At 45.9% G+C, this 17,733-nt stretch overlaps 1 protein-coding gene across 1 annotated transcript in view; it reads right to left on the reverse strand.

The window, feature by feature from the left end:
- Positions 1 to 3,962: 3,962 nt before the first annotated feature.
- The window catches only part of BFSP2 (beaded filament structural protein 2), a 69,797-nt gene continuing 56,026 nt past the window's right edge, over positions 3,963 to 17,733 (reverse strand). Inside the window, exons 5-7 of the mRNA XM_004278918.1 lie at positions 12,919 to 13,050; positions 6,213 to 6,433; positions 3,963 to 4,253 (exon numbers count right to left, since the gene is read on the reverse strand). Coding sequence (XP_004278966.1) covers positions 4,250 to 4,253; positions 6,213 to 6,433; positions 12,919 to 13,050 — 357 coding nt within the window. The 3' untranslated portion in view covers positions 3,963 to 4,249. The remainder of the gene's footprint in view (positions 4,254 to 6,212; positions 6,434 to 12,918; positions 13,051 to 17,733) is intronic.

A 17,733-nucleotide genomic window follows, 5' to 3' on the forward strand; every position in this document is an offset into this window, starting at 1 on the left:
TCAACTAGTATTTGACAAGGGAGCCAAAAATACTCAATGAAGAAAACACAGTCTCTTCAGTAACTGGCAAAATTGGATATTCACACATAAAACAATGAAACTGGATTCTTATCTTACACCACTCACACAAATTAACTCAAAATGGATTAAAGACTTAAATGCAAGATGGAAACCCATAAAAGTCCTCAAAGAAAACATAGGAAAAAAGCTCTTTGACATGGGTCTTGACAAATGATTTTTTGGATGACACCTAAAGTACAAGAAACAAAATAAAAAGTAAACAAGTGGGACTACATCAAACTGAAAAGCTTCTGTGCAGCAGAAGAAACAATCAACAAAAGAAAAGACAACTTACGGATTGGGAAAAAATATTTGCAAACTATACATCTGATAAGGGGTTAACATCCAAATTATAATAAGGAACTCACACAACTCAATAAAAAAAAAAAAAACCAAATAACCCAATTAAAAAATGGGCAAAGGGCATGCAAACATTTTTCCAAAGAAGATATATGAATGGCCAACAGGTAAGTGAAAAGATGCTCAACATCACTAATCATTAGGAAAATGTAAATCAAAATCACAATATGTCACCTCATGCCTGTTAAAATGGTTAGCATCAAAAAGACAAAAGATAGCAAATGCTGGAGAGGATGTGGAGAAAAGGGAACCCTTGTAGGATTGTAAATTGGTACCATTGCTATGGAAAACAGTGTGGAGTTTCCTCAAAAAATTAAAAATAGAACTGCCACATCATCCAGCATTTCCACTTCTGGGACTATATCCAAAGGAAATGAAAACACTATGTGAAAGGGATATCTGCACCCCCACGTTCATAGCATCATTACTTACAAAAGCCAAGGTATGGAAACAACCTTAGTGTCCATTGATGGATAATGGATAAAGAAGTGTGAGATTACACACACACATACATACACACACACACACATGCACACACACACACACAGTGAATATTATTCAGCCATTAGAAAGAACGAAATCTTGCCATTTGTGATAACATGGATGGAATTCGAATGCGTTATACCAAGTGAAGTAAGTCAGACACGGAAAGACAAATACTGTATGATCTCACTTATATGTGAGACCTTAAAAAAAAAAAACAACTCATGGAAAAAGAGATCAGATTTGTGGTTACCAGAGGTAGGGGGTAGGGGGAGGGGAAATTGGATGAAGGTGGTCAAAAGGTATAAACTTCTAGTATATGGTAAATAAGTACTAGGGACGTAACATACATGACGTTATAGTTAGCATGATGACTATAGTTAACACTGCTGTATAGTATAGATGAAAGTTATTAAGAGAATGAATCCTGGGCTTCCCTGGTGGCGCAGTGGTTGAGAGTCCGCCTGCCGATGCAGGGGACGCGGGTTCGTGCCCCTGTCCAGGAAGATGCCACATGCCGTGGAGCGGCTGGGCCCATGCGCCATGGCCGCTGAGCCTGCGCGTCCGGAGCCTGTGCTCCGCAACGGGAGAGGCCACAGCAGTGAGAGGCCCGCGTACCGCAAAAAAAAAAAAAAAAAAAATGAGAGTGAATCCTAAGGGTTCTCATCACAAGGAAGAAAAATATTTTTGCTCTCTATTTAAGATAATGGATGTTAACTTATTGTGGTAGTCATTTCACAATATATCAAATCATCATTCTGTATACCTTAAACTTATACAGTGTTGTATGTCAATTTTATCTTAATAAATCTGGAAAAAATATTTGTGTGCTATTTGGAGATAATCAGAGACCAGCATGGTGCTTGATGATTCCTGTTGAATCATCTTACCGAAACCAACAGAGATCAGATCTGAATGTCTATGTTCATGTTTCCTACGATAAACTGAATTTTATGTGAAGGGGTTGTGCAAAGTGTAATGTGCTGCTCTGCCTGCTTTGCTTTGTTTCTCCTTTTATGTGCACATGTGAACTCCTCAAAGAGATTGTAAACCCACCAGCACAGAAACTGTCTCTTCTTTTTACTGGGATCCCCAAAGTCCAACAAAATGTCTGGGCACCAGCAGGTGCTTGGAAGTGTCATAGATGATAATGAAGGTGAGACTTAAGGACTTTGGTCTGAAATCCAGTGGATGTTCTAGCAATCTCAGTGGGAGTTTACACTGTGCTCCAGGAGCCAGGCCAGAGGCCAGTAGAATTCGTTACCTCGTCTGGAGATAGAGCCTGTCTGCGCTTTCAGAGGAGTCCGTCGGGAGCCCTTCTCTGGTCTGCCCCAGAACAAACACTCTGTCCTTGAGACCAGCACAAGCAGCATCCTCCCTGCCACCTGTCAGTGAACTGCCGCCAGAGTGTAATTGTACTGGATGTTGTAAGAGGGAGTCTGAGTTAAATGAGGCCCCAGAGGAGTCAGGGGGTCAACAGTGCCTTTTCTTACCTGTTAATGAAGCCTCATTAGAAACAGCAAGAAACTGTGCTGAGAACTGGAAGCACCAGTCTGCTGGGCTCTCCCTGCCAAAGGATGATTAATTTAATGGTTTAAGGCAGCTGCTCTTTGAGATTACGGAGCCAAGGAGACCGAGTGTGTGCGGCCCGGCACAGCGTGCGTCTGGTGGAAACTCAGGAGGGTGTGCAAATCCATTCTCCCCTTCCTCCCGTGGCTGAGACAGCTTCCAGGTTCTGGAAAATGCACAGCCATTCAGACACAGAAGTACCTCCTTCTGAGGCCCTCCATCTGTGTTTAGGTTAGGGATTCAGGTCTTGGCTGGGGGGCAAAAATTCACTGTAACAAGCAAGAAAGAAAAGAAACAGACCTCAGTGAATGGTATTTGATATAGCCAGGCGCACACTCTCTCTTCTGGGGAGGCCCTGGTGCCCAGTGTTTCAGTCGTGGGCACCCCTGGGTGTGCAGCCGCAGAGGGGATTGGTGCTTTGCTGAAATGCAGCTTTGTTGAAATGCAGCATTAGGTGGTGTCTTGATGATTTCTGTGCCTCAGACAACAGAGGGAATTGTGCGAAGGTACCATACAAACTGTAAATAGCTGTCCTGCCCACGGGACTTATTATTACAATTTCTTTGATCCTGGAAGCCAAAAAGGGAAAGCAGCTGGAGCAATTTCAACCGGGAGACCTAATGTCTTGCCTTGCTTCTCTTTCCAGCTTTCTTAAGGGTAAATAAGATTTCATTTGTTTATGTCGGCCTTAGCTATTCGGAAGCCCAGGTACTGAGGGAGGGTGTCTTCCAATGTGCCCATATTGGACACATCGTTCTGTCTAGATTAGCAGCTTACATGAGGACAGAGACTCAGCTTGGATATTTTGGTCTGCAATTCTGTGTGACAGGTGGACTGACAGAAGCTTGGGGGAAGAATTGAGAAATTAAGTCTGGGCTGCGTGTGTGTGGTTTTGGAGGCATGCGAGACTGCGCTAGGACACAGGTGGTGGTTTCAGTTTTAATCAGAAGGCCGGGGAGTCTTGGCTGGGTATGTGGCGGATTCATGAACTATATTTGGCTGGCCTGGGCCCTGAGAGGGCTGGGGAAGGACCCTTGAAGTATATTCTGAGGCTGCAAGTGTAGGCAACCACAGCCTAATTCATCCCCCACAGATTTAAACTGAAGCTCCATTTAAGCTGATCGAGAAGTGCTCTGACAACAGCACTGAAGTGGATGTGTCTGTGCATTACTACCCACGAAGAGCACGTTAAAGACACCCAAATACTTGGTGATGCCTGTGGTTATGATACACACAGACCCCCTCTGTAGCAAGAACGTTGTTTTTGCCTCCAGTGGTGGCAATCTTGCCTGCCATGAGCACAACTCTTGCCCAAGAGGCACATTTATGTTGATAAACCCAAGGGCAGCTGACCCTTGAACAACAAGGAAGATGGCATCACGCTCAGGGACCCTTCCAGAAGCCTTTAAGAATGGCCCCATGAGGAAAGGCCAGGCAGGTAAAGTGATATCCATCTCCATCCGACAGTGGATTGAACAAGGTGGGCAGACTGGAAGCCACACACGAAGCATTTATTTGGAGAGGGGCAAGGGAGGTTGCTCAAGCTACAGACTATTTGAATTCAGGCAGCAGGACACTCTCCACTTCCAGGAAGCTTTTCAGCTCAAGCTGAGCCAGCTGGGGAATCCAGCAGGGAATCCAGCTTGGGATGGGGGTGGGGAGGGTGAGGGAAGATGCGGGTTGTGGGGTGTGAGGGGGTGGGGACTCCTCAAGGAACTTCGCTGGTCACTCAGTGAGGAAGGTAGCATTTTCTTCATGAAAAGAGAGTGTTTCTCCATTAGCTGAAACAAACAAACAAAACCCAAAAAACACATTTGAGTGAGACAAGCAATGGATGATGAAAATTAGTAAAGAAATCACAACAGAATTATACGAAAGGCAGGTGTCTCACGGAAAGAATTTGGCCTTTGGAACAAGAGAGTTTGGCTTTCAAATCCCACCTCCATGGTAATTAGCTGTGTGACCTTGGGCAAATGATTGAAGCTCTCTGAGGTCTTGTTTCCTGGCTGTAAAGTGGGGATAATGATGTAGTTCTGGCAGGGTTTTGTGGAGAAATGACGATAACATAGAGCTTAAGACTGTGCTGGCACATAGCAGGCACTCACTGGATGGAGTCCTTATATTCTTGAAGTAAATTCAGTCTATCTTGTTACTTTTTGGATTTGTTTAATACGATTTTGTGTAGTCAGATATTCATAGGCATCTGAAAAAATTTGCTTTGTTACAAACATCTAGCTTTTATAATCAACAGAAATCAGTCTAATAAAAAGACAGCTGGAAAGGAGCTGGATGACATGTTTTTGTTTGAAAGAGCAAGGGTTAGGTTGCTTCCATGTGGCCCTCTTGCATTCTGAGAAAGGGATGGTACAGAGCACACTGGAGACCCAGGAGACCTAGGCTCTGGTCCAGCTCTGCCTCTTCCTCCTATTTTGATCACTGGCAAATCCTTTTCTGCTCTGGCCTTCTTATTCTCTCTGGAATCAGGAGGGGTTGTACTACGTAATTGATAAGTTGTCTCTTAGAGCTGCTATTCTACTATGTATTCTCTTCCTCATTCAATGTATGCCACAGAAGGGACCTTGGAGGGCAATATGATGATACAGAATTGTGATAAAGGCTTCAATTTCCTTAAAAAGCTGGCAAGGAAGCTAAGCCCCAAGATTCATGCATATGCCACAGGAATCCTTACCCATTAAAAAAGGCTACATATGTATGTGTATACACATATATATGTATACATATATGTATATATACCGCATACACACATATATATACATAGACGTATACATGCCATTCCCAACCTGTTGGCTCTTTCCAGTATGGAGGCTGGAAAAGCTAAATAGTTGCTTTCCCAGCATCCCTTGCAGGTAGGTCTGGTCATGTGAGATAGAAGGAAAAGTCTGTTGGAGCCTTCCCAAAACATTTTTCCTTCACTGAAGAAAGGAGTGAACCATGCAGGGAAAAACCTTTCTGCTGTTTCCTCTTGCCTCCCCTTTTCTGGCCATGCATGATGTCTGGTTATGATGTCTGGAGCTGTGGTAGGCATTTGGCAATTGGGGGTGACAAAGATGAAGACAGGGATGGTGTATCAGAGGGATGAAATGAGCTTGGGACCTGACTGACATCACGGAGCAGCCTGGCCTACCTCATTTCTGGAACTCTTAGGTAAACATGGTTTATGCCCTTGCTGCTCAAAGTGTGGTCTGTGGACCATCAGTATAGACGTCACCTGAGAGTTTTGTCAGAAATGCAGAGTTTCAGGCCCCACCTCAGACCTTCGGAAATAGAATCTGCATTTTAAAAAGGTGCCCAGGCTTGTCATGTTTTGAGTGCATATTAAAGTTTCAGGAGCATTAGTTTATAGCTACACTAATTAGGTTTTATTACAGGCAGCTGAAAGCATTCCTAACTGCTACCATGTATGGTAGGAAGTATGCATGATCACATATAGGTATGTCTGTGGTGTGTGGCTGTATGTCTGCATCTATGAATGCATACAAACATCCACACATATACGTATACATACATAAGTACATAATGTATTTAGTCTATATATTTGCATATATATGAATAGAAAAATCCTGGAAGGACACAGGCTGTGGGAGTGGGGCTGGGTGTTGGGAAGTTTGGGAGGTGATTTCTCCTTTTTACACTAATTACTTCTATAGTGTTTGAAAAAGTGTCTAGTTTAAACCCAAGAGTATCTACTCCTTTCCTAACAAAGCCGAGCAGAGACGCACCTGCTCTCCTCGCGGTCCAGCAGCGCATGGTAGGACTCCACGTCCCGCTGCATCTGGCACTTGTGTGCCAGCAGATGCTCGCGGGCCTGCAGCTGCTGCTCCGCCTCTGTGCGCATCTCCCTGAGCTCCGCCTCCAGCCTGCTGACCACGGCGCCCAGGTTCTGCAGCTCGATGTCGTGCCAGTGCTTGGCATCGTGCAAGGTGTTCTCCAGGCCTCGTTTCTACAAGAGAGGGAATACGGTCCAGACCCAAGGCCGATGGGCAGGGCCTTGGAAGAGGGAGATGGGCAGAGCAGTGGGAGGGGCTGGCATCGGCCTGGTCTTTCTGTTTCTCCCAGGACGATGACCTTGACAGGCTGACGTGGCTCAGTGGGGAAGTAATGAATCCTCCTGGGGAGGCCAGAGTCTTGCTTAGTCTGATTCACTGATCCTTCCAACAGGGGTGGAGGTGGGGAGGGAGAAGAGGAAGAAGGAGGGGGAGAGAGACAGGAACTGGAGAGCCGGATGAGAGAGAATGATGAGAGAAGAGGCAGATGAGTGTGAGAGAGAACAAGAGAGGACAAGTGAGAGAGAGAGAGAGAGAGAGAGAGAGAGATTCACACACACACACACACACACACACACGAGGCAGTTTGCAGGTGTTTTTTCTTGGTGAACCACCACCCACCGTCCAGCTGGAACGCAGTCTCCTCCTGCATTCCTCCCAGATTCCCACAGTCAGAACGAATGTCTCTGGCCTCTACACACTCACTGTGGTTTTTTAGTGTTTTAGTAGCACATCTTGCTAGTTCCTCTGCCCCTTGCTACCCATTCGCCCCCTCCTCTCCCTGAGCTGTGCTGTGCAGGTTGGTCTCGCTCCACTCGCAGCTTGGTCATCTCTGTGGATGACTCCTGTGTTGATGCGTCCAGCACAGATCTCTGCCCCAAGCAGACTCGGTACTGAGGTTCTTACTGGAAATATATGCAGGCCATGGGCCCTATTCAAATCAAGGTGTCCAAAATGGAGCCGTTGGCTTCCTTTGGAACCTGCTGGCCCCTCCTCTCCTGTGCTCCAGCTGGTGAACCCACATGAGCTAGAAACCGGGGAAAGATACGGCCCTGATCCTGCTTCCCTCCCAAATTCAGTCATCACTGAGTCCTACCTCTTGTACATTCGGAAACATTTTCCCATACGTGCCCCCTCTTGTCCAGCCACCAATGCCCCAGATCGATTCTTATCACCTCTCACCTGGGGTAACCTCCATGGCCTCCTAGCTCATCTCCCTGCCTGTGGTTCCTCTCCCTCTGTATCCCCCCACAGCAGCCACAGTGTGCTGTCTAAAGTCCAAATCTGGGCTGGTATCTCCCCTTCTCCTCACCTGGCTGACTCCTATTCACCCCACGTCCAAGCTCAGGGGTTACATCTCCTAGGAAGACTTCCCTGATGCCCTCTTGCCTCTGCCACCACCAGGCTGGGTTAGGGTGTCCCTCCTCTGGGTTTCACAGCTACCCAAGCACATGCATGCCCTTGAACTTATCATAGAGGGCTGAGCTTCTTAGGGGCATGTCTGCTCTAGCAGATGCTGAGCTCTTTGAGAGCAGGAACCTAGTCTCTGTAACCCCAGCGACAGGACAGGGCCTGGCACAGAATAGGTGTATGTGTGTGTGTGTTGCCCAAGTGACAGCACTTTTATTATGGTGCACTTATTGCCCTGTCTCCCCACTAGACTGAAACTTTCTTCTCATCTTTCCATATACCAAGCCCTGCAAACTGTAGGGCTGACCAATAAAAAAATGGTATGCCCCTCTCTTTAACATCTTTTAGTAGTAGTAATTATGTAGTTCTATAATTTAGCATCTGGCTTTTTATTTTATATAATGCATAAGAAACAAATAAATACCTTTCTAAATTGGACTGAGTCAAGTCTTGATGAAACAAGTTTCTATACCCTTTTTTGACCACTGTGGCTGAAATAGAAGACTCTTGGTCATGATGTCATCTTGAATCATGGCTGCTGTTAAGCAGAGGCCACCATATTATCTTATTTAAATCTTCCCAATGCCATAGGATATGAGGAAGTTGAGTCAGATTCCCATTCTAGGTATGTCTACAGGTGGCAAAATGTGATTAGTGGAAATAAATCCAGATCAGTGTCTGGTCTGGTTATTATTTTGCTGGTGAGATCTGAAAACCCCTCCATGGCAGTGAGGATGCAGAAATGGTCACCTGGACTTTGAGAATCATTCGTTCCAACCTCTCTGGGTTTTCTCCCTTTGTTTATCAGGGAACTGCTTGGTTTGTGAGTGGTGGTTGTTGACATTGGACCTGTAACATCTGTGATTTGGAAAAACCTTTCATGGAATCAGGTTTGGATCACCTGTCTATAGTTTTTGCCCTGTGTACATGGTGACTTTTCCATGTGGCTTGGGGTTTTTCGCTGAAGACTTAGGACCCACTGCCCAAGGTGGGTTCATGGGAACACCTATCAGAGGTGCCACGTCTTGTCCATTCCACCCTTAGAGTCCAAGTCAAGCTTCTGCACCTATGTCCCTGACATCTTGACCTGGTTCTCACAGAGATGCCTGTGCTTGAGTCTCTATGATCAGCCATGCTGTGGGTCTCCTGCCCCGGCCCACTCACTACACAGCACCAGCAAGCAAACTGAGATCACAAAAGCATGCTTACTCTTGTCTCTAGAGATCTGAAGGGACTTCCTTAAATTGCTAAGCCCTCCAGAAAGTAAAATAGTGACCTTCTGTGATTTCTGGACTGAATTCCATTCCTGGTCTGAGTTGACTGAACACAGAGCTCAGGGGCCCTCAGACACCATTATTGATGCCTGGCTGCCGCTATAAACAGTGCCTTGTTGGCAAAGGAGCTGAAAATGTCACCAGCTCGGCTGTCTGAGGCTTACATAGCTTTGAGGGCCTGTGTGTGCACAGGTTGCTGTGACTGAGGGTAGCAGGATGGCTGGATGAACTCTGCCATGTTGGAAAGCCGTACACGTGTGTGCTACCTGTTCTGGCTCATCTGTGTTCCTGACCTTGCCTGCAAGGCCCAGCAACCAGAACTCTGATCTACTAGAGCCACAGGGGACAGAGGCAGCCCATCCTGGGTTCCGAGCCCAGCCAGCACGTCACTGCTCCATCTTCTGGTTGGGGGGTGAGTTCTTGTCCTATTTGTTCCAATAGTCAGGACCATGGGGTTTAGGTGTGGTGATCAGATGATGCCAACTTGGGGCTACTATACTAGAGGTTATAATAATAATTTTATAATGATAATTAATAACAGATACCACTTATTGACTCTGTGCCGGGCATGGTGCTAAGGGCTTGACCTGCATTATCTAGTTAATCATGCCAGTGACTTTATGAGGAAAATTCTATGATGGTTCAGTGGTTGATCACGTTTCCAAAGGCAGCTGCAACAATGATCTCCATCCCACCTGCACTGTCTCTCCGTGATTTTGCCACTGTCTCATCAAGAGGCAGATTGCTGTGGAATCTGGGCTGGTCTGTGACTGCTTTGACCAACAGAATGCTGCATAAATGATATTCGGGGAATTTCAAGCCCAGGTGTTAAGAGGCCTGGTACTTTCTGTGCGCACCCTCTGAGGGAAGCCAGATGCCATGTCCAACAATGTAAGACTGCCATGATACGAGGAAGTCAAAGCCAGGTATGTGCAGAGGCCACGTGGAGAGAGAAAAAGAGATGCAGAGCTGAGGCATTGGGCATGTGAGCTGAAGCAGCCATTCTTGGACGTTCCAGCCCCAGCAGATGCCACATGGGATGGAGAAAAGCCATCTCTGCCGAGTGCTCCCTAAATTGCTGAATAAATGAACAAATGATTTCCTGTTGTCCTAAGCCACTAACACAGCAGATGGATGTGATAACCAAAATAGATCCTCACTGTACAAGGGAGAAAACGGCATCTTCAGGAGGTCACACAGCTAGTGAGTAGAGGAGCCAGGATTCAAGACTCCAGGGTCTGAGTGCCCGTCCCAAACTCCACAGGACAGCCACCATCTAGTGCATGATAGAGCCAGAGAGCTCTGCCTCTCTACTTATGACTCGTGTTAGTGGGCAAATCCCTGAACCACAGTTTTCTCTTCGGCAAAATGGGATGCAGTCACAGTCTACCCTACTTAATGTTTCCATGAAGTTCTGATGAGAGATTGCAGGTGAGCATGCTCTTATTACTGTTTCTATCACTTTGAAGAAATTGTGTTTTGGGCACTGTACCAAGTGCTTTGGGGACATAAAACTAATTAGACATGGACCCTGCCCTCCAGGAGTTAATGTGAGTTCAGTGCATGAGCTGATATAACCACATGAACCAGGGGCTCTGAGTGTGAGTGGGTGGCAGGTGGGAGGGATCACCCCAGCTCTGGAGTCAGGGTCTAGGCTTCACGGTGGGTGTGGCACTTTGGTGAGCTCCACCTCACCTGTGCCCAGGGTGTGGATGACAGGAGCAGGTAGAGGAGGCAAGAGTCGGGGGAGGAGTCTCCTTCTAGACATGGGAGAACATATCCAAGGGCTCAGGTGTAGGAAAGCAAAGGATGAGTTCTGGGCATTAAAATGAAGCCCGAGTTGGGTGGTATTGGAAGGTCTGGCAAAGGAAGACTTTCTATTTCACCCACAGGCAATTCCAGGGGGTGGGGACACTGATAAAGCAGGAGAGAGGGGACAGTAGATAGAGGAATGGCCCAGATGGTGCAACAGGGGACAGGTGGAGTCTATCGAAGGGAGGAGAGGGTGGATAAAGCTTCAGAGATATTTTGAGGTGGGAAGTGGAAGCCGGAGACCTCAAGTTGGAGGACATTCATCTTCTCTGCAGAACAGTGCTGGTGACAGCATCTGCCAAGGGGCAGAGGTAAGGGCGGGCTGGGGGCGTGTGAGGATGGAGACTGCTGGAGCATCCACTGTGGGGAACACAGGAAGTACCCCTGCTTTGTTCTGTCATTTGTGTACTGGTTTTCTTTTACCAATCAGGTGATGAGCGTTTAGAAGACAGGAAACATATAATTCTTGATGGCCTCTCCCAAGCCTAAGGGAGGGCTCAGCACGTAGTAGGCTCCCAATACATGTGTGTGCAATACGAGCTGGGTGATGTGCACCAGCTACTTAGGCTGCAATTTTTCCAGGCTTTGTTTTTGATGATGTGGCTTGAGGATACATCCCTCACCTTTTGCCTGGAACTTTCTATCACCAGAAGAGTGGCAATTTTGGCAGCCACAAGGACACCTGGGGGAGAAATGGCAACCTCTTAACTGTGTCTAAAGCAACTGCATTCCCAACATTAGGATGTTTATCAAGGGTTATGGCAGGTGAATAAAACTGATTAGCATAAAATCCACATAACACTGAACAACGCAATCTCTTTCAGACAACATTTTAGTTAAAGTAGCAGTGATTTAGGCTGTAGTTTCCTGATCTTTCTCACCTCAGATCCTTTCCTCACACCCCCTTGCACTGACCCAGATCCCATCAGAGGATGACTCGGAGAAAAGTGGAGCAATGAGACGTGTGTCGTGTTGTAGCAAGACTGAGCATCTTCCCTGAGCTGACTGGGCACCATGTGACCTTGTTGCCGAGGACAACGGACCAAGTGAACTGAAGACCTTTGAAGGAAGGGAACTGGGGGTGATGGGATGATCTTGGCAGTAGGCAGAGGAAAAGTTGTTTCTGAGGGGAACCAACTAGAGCAAATACTTGAGCTAACTTGGTGGCAGGCTGTGGCTAAAGCAGGAGGTGGGGCTGGTGGTTTGTGATGGAGCTGTTATGGGTGGCAATACTGAGATGAGGTATATGGGGGGGGTGGAAGAATGGGTACCCAAATAGCCCAGGACTTGAGGCTGTTGGGAGAGAGGGGCTTCTTGGGCCTCAACGACGTCCAGACTACCTCAGCTGCACAGGGATTATACAACCCAACCCCTTTGTGCGCTCTGGTGTGTACGAACACTTGTGGTTTGATTCAGTACACATGGCCCCCTGGAGGCATCCAGGAGGAGCCGTGCTTGACCCTAACAGAACTTCAGTCCATCCCAGAGATCAGAGGGTGGATTACTGTATTATTAATAATCATTTTAACTAATAATAATAATTAATAATGCAAGAGATCCGTCCACAAAACACAGTGAGTCTGAAGAGCTAACTAGCTTACTAGTTTTGCTTGGGTTCCCCAGAAGCAGAGCCAGACACAGGGATCCCGGTACATGCCAATAATTAAGGAGTTCCTTTCAGGAAAAGGGGGAGAAGGAAAGCAGTTCAGGGCAATGTAAAGTGTTAAGCCAGGAGGTGGTCTTGGCTGGACTGTGGCTACAGCCTGATCCCTTGGAGAGCTCTGGAGTGTGGATTACAACACAGAGCAGAGTCCACTTTGAAGCAAGTGGACTGGGCTTTTAAACCCCACTGTCAGTCAGTCATTGGCCAATGGCTGAGGACTGGGGGGCACGCCTACCATCCTAGGCCAGGTCTTGTTTTTGGCAGAGGGCAAGTCTCTGGGCATCTGTGGCGTCAGCAGCCAACAGCCATGGCAGCAGCCTGGTGAAGGGGATTTCACTGGGGCACTAACTGTATCTACTACATTTGTCATTTGGTATCGGTTGATCCTTTGCAGGCCTCAGAACTCATGTGCTGTGAGATGGGAAACCCATATGACCACAGTTAGACAGTTGAGAGTAAAAGTTCACGCAGGAAAGGCCAAGGCTCTTCCTGGCCCACTCACCAGGGCCCGTAAGGATTCCGTCTCAGCCTGCAGGCTCTGGATTTGGCAGGAAGTGTTGTGCACCTCCACCCTGAGGGCAGCAGCCAGCTTCTCTTCCTGGGTCTGGGCCCTGCGGGCCACCTCCGTCTGTTGCTGTGGAGAGGCAGGGGTGAGCAGGGGGAACCAGGGCCTGAACCCGTCCTTCCGTCTTACCTTCTCCAGTCACCACTCCGCAGCCTCTAACTCAGAGGAAACAGCCATTTGATTTGAAAATCGCTCTTTTTCTATCGGCGCCCACACCAGCTTGTATTCCAACATTTATTTAGTTTGAACATATAATGCATACAAATGGAATAAAATTCAAAAGATTTTCTAAAGGATATATAGTAGAAAGTCTCCTTTTCTTCCTGTGCCCTACTTACTTTGTTCTCCTGTTTCTAGTTTCTCATATCTCCTTCCAGAAATATTTCATATATTTATAAATAAATGCGTATGAGCATCCCTCCTTGCTTTGGTACTTAACATATTTTTAGAAATTATTCTATAGCAGTATATATAGATCACTTACATTTTTTTTAAGGGCTGCATGGTAATGCCTTGCTTGGAAGTACTATGATTATTTGGAAGTTCCCCACTGATGGACACTTAGCTTGTTTCCAGTCTTGGCCTATTATGAACAATGATGCAGTCCCTCATTTTCCATACATGGGAGGATCTCTGAGGGGTAAATTCCTGTAGTGGAACTGCTGAATCAAAAACGTAGGCATTTGTGGACTTCCCTGGTGGCTCAGTAGTTAAGAATCCGCCTGCAATGCAGGGGACACAGATTTGAGCCCTGGTCCAGGAAGATCCCACATGCCATGGAGCAACTAAGCCTGTGAGCCACAACTACTGAGCTTGTGTGCTGCAACTACTGAAGCCCACGAGCCTAGAGCCCGTGCTCCACAACAAGAGAAGCCACCGCAGTGAGAAGCCCACGCACCGCAATGAAGAGTAGCCCCTGCTCGCCGCAACTAGAGAAAGCCCGCGTGCAGCAACGAAGACCCAATACAGCCCCCTACCAAAAAAAGTAGGCATTTGTAATTTTGATAAACATTGGGAATTTGTAACCCCTTCCAGTGCTCCAATTGCCCCACACCTTGCTCAAACAAGGAGTGAACAAATTTGACCTGATAGTCCCTGTTTCCCTGTAAAAACCCATCTGACCACACTGTGAATTTAGGGGGAAGGTCTGTGCTTTGAACCTTCTCCCCAGAGCAAGATGGACATATTCTGATTACTCCTCTTTGCTGGGGAAAAGGGAAAACATGAGAGCTCTCCCTCATTTATCTTCAGTGCAGTCTGATAAAATGTCTACAAGGCAGTGATGTAGGAGAAAATAAACTGCTTTCTCTCCTAAGTTACTGGCTTTCTGAATTTGCTATCTTTACCACATATGAATACTTATTTACAGAATTATGTGCAAATAGTCCAGCCTAACTCACTGGCTAAGAAATCCCAAGTCAAAAGCCTCACATCTCAGTAGTAGTTCTGCCAGTTCTTGCTGTTTGGGGGCTATAAAGAGCTCAACAAAAATGTCCATTAAAGGCTTGGGAGCAGCTGAAGGAGAACATAACCCGTGGACCCTGTTCTGACTGGTTGGCCCGTGGCTGTGTGTCTCCGGGCCATCATTCCGCCCGTAGATGACATTGAGTGGGGAACGATAATCATATGATGACTGCCTCCTGGGATCACCATGAGGCTCCCATCAGGTTATGCATGTGGAGGCTTTTAGAACCTTAAAATCATGCAAATATTGGCTATATATATTTTCTATGTGTAACAAGGAATGTAGTACCCAACAAATGAGTTTGTAAAAAGCCACTATGAGTTGAATACTACTAACGATAACTAATATATATTGAGCATTTTGTGCCACTTTGTTAACTGCTTTTTATTTTTGGGGGGGGCTGTGCTATGTGGCCTGTGGGATCTTAGCTCTCCAGTGGTGAAAGAGCAGAGTCATAACCACCAGACCACCAGGGAATTCCCTTAACTGCTTTAAGTCCATATATCATTTAATCTTTACAACCCTGTGGAGCAAGTGTCATTGTTATTTCCATTTTACATGAGGAAACTGAGGCACAGAGAGATTGAGCTATTTAATCAGGATCAAATGGCCCGGACTTCCCTGGTGGCGCAGTGGTTGAGAGTCTGCCTGCCGATGCAGGGGACACGGGTTCGAGCCTTGGTCCGGGAAGATCCCACATGCCGCGGAGCAACTAAGATGGAGCACCACAGTTTCTGAGCCTGGGCAGCTAGAGCCCGTGCTCTGCAAAAAGAGAAGCCACCGCAGTGAGAAGCCCACGTACCGCAATGAAGAGTAGCCCCTGCTCGCCGCAACTAGAGAAAGCCCGCGTGCAGCAATGAAGACCCAATATAGCCAAAAAGAAATAAATTTTAAAAAATAAAAAAAAAAGGAGCATAAGGCCCTGAGGGTCAGAGCTGGGATTCAAGCCCAGCAGCCGACCCCAGTGCTGTGCTCTTAACAACCAGTACTTAATGCTGCCGATTCCACCAATGCCTCAACTTAAGACCCTCCAAATTAGAGCTGTCTCCCTCAAAGAGAAGGTGGATCCCTCTAAAATACCCTCATGGTTCACCAAGTCCTGTGATCAGTAGCCCGGTTTTTCTTCCTCCCTCTGGGGCCGGGGCCTGGCCAGATGGGCTGTGTGGGAGAGGGGTACCCTGGCAGACAAATGGAGTCAGAGTGGCCAGGGGCAGCCGTGAGCTGAAGCTGGCTCCTAAAAGCTCACAAAAGCCAAGTGTTAAAGTTTCAGGAATTTTGTGATCTGGTGGTTCTGTAGCCATCATTCAAAATTAGATTATATCAAGTTACAATCAAATAAGTTATATGAAAAAGGGTAATAAATACATCACTGGCTAATTATTTTGCATTTTATCATTATCTATGCTACTGAGGTAATTTACATCAATGGTACTTGCGTGGTAGAAATAACACATAATGCTGTGCTCCTGCACATCTCTTCCCAACTTTGTCTTCATTTACATCATGTTAGTAGTTTGAAATCAACCATGGTGAGAGCATTTACACCATGGAAACTGGCAAACACTACAAATCAGGGGTTGAATTATTGTTTTGTTGATTGTCCAGATTTAAGAAAGGGATGCAGAAAATGTTAATAATGCAGATTAAACTTAAAAGTGGGTCATGTCTGTAGCTATTGTACTGGGAATGGAACAAAAATTAGAGGAACTATTCTTCCAGTATCTGAAAATTATCATGTGATTCACAAAGAAGTCACTCACAATGCTGATGAATGAACTCATCCAAATATTAACCAAAATTCATAGCAGAGCTATCCTCATTCATCATTGATGTGAGTGACTATTTGCTTAACCAGATATTAATAATCAAGCATTTTTCTGTAATCTGACTTTGTGACACTATTGTTGATGACAGAATTATAAAAATGGCTGATGGATTTCGCAAGAAAGAGCAAGTCACACTGAAGCTATAGATGCAAATGGAAGAGCAAAGTATTTTATCTTAAAGTGTGTTATTTCTAAAATTGCATAAAGAAAACATCAACAGAAACTTTCATGTTACCTTTTAGGTAGTGTTATGAATTTGACTGGCACATGAAAACATATGTTTACATTTCCTTGCAGAGAGCAGCTGGGAAACATCACCAGCACAGGATGGGTAAGAGCCAGGCATGAGGGGAAGTCCAGTCCCACGGAGGCATGTTTTAAAGCCTTGGTGGGCAGGTCTGGGGTAAAGCTGCTGGCCAAGGCCATAGCCCTGGCACTGAATGAACTGTTCCTCCTCTCGACCCAGATAATGTACTCGGTAGTTCAGTGGCACACACTGGTCTCTGGAGAGATGAATCCCCAGGTCTTAGTTTTATTGGCAAAATGCTGTACCCAAGTGTTTCCCAAATATTCTTGGACAACCAGCATGGTTTGTCATATATCTGCATACTAATTCAAACTGTTTTTATTTGAACCAATTCACTTTTTCTTTGTAAATAAACGTCTTTAAAATGTAAACTACAGTTAAGTTCTCAGATTTTAAAGTGTGTCAGCATCATCTGGGGGACCTTGTGAAAATGCAGATTCTGATTCAGGAGATCCTGAGTGGGCCCCAGGAATCTGCATTTAAAACTTCCACGTGATGCCTGGTTCATGGAAGCAAAGTTCTAGATTGCTACAGAAACTGATAAAACTGTATTATTTGCCATAGATAAAAGATAACTGAAAAAAATCAATAAAAGTAAAGCAACCACTGTATTATATTCTAGCAAATGTTGCTTGCCAAGCTGCTGAGTCTCAAAGCTGGCTTTCTCTTTGTTGAAAGGCAAAATTCATAAGTATAAGAGGAGTGTTAATGATGCCCCAGCACCAAATGGAAAATTTCTTGCACCATTTTTAAATTAAGATGGAAAGAGAAAAAGAAATTAATTTGATCACTGTGGGTTTCAGTTTTGTTTTATATCATGTCCCAGACCTTCTCAAATCAGCTTGCCACAAATGATACTTGCCCTTCATCTGGGGACAGTTAACTGTTTTAACTCACCTAAAAGTATTACATGTTCTTCTCCAATGGCTTTTTAGATTTATGTTTTCTCGTTATTATAATAACTCCTGTTTCCATTTCAACCCAATGCCTACAGATTTCTCCTCACAGACCAAATAGGAGGTGTGTGGTTCTAGCTCCTGAGCATGGGAAGGGAGGATTGATCTGTCGTTCAGTGCCATTGCTGGGATGTGTGCTGAGGTTCAGATATGTTGGTTCCCAGGCTTGCAAACCAACTTGAATTCTGGGCTCCACGA

This window comes from Orcinus orca, chromosome 5 (genome assembly GCF_937001465.1).
Source record: "Orcinus orca chromosome 5, mOrcOrc1.1, whole genome shotgun sequence".
Classification (NCBI taxonomy): Eukaryota; Metazoa; Chordata; class Mammalia; order Artiodactyla; family Delphinidae; genus Orcinus; species Orcinus orca.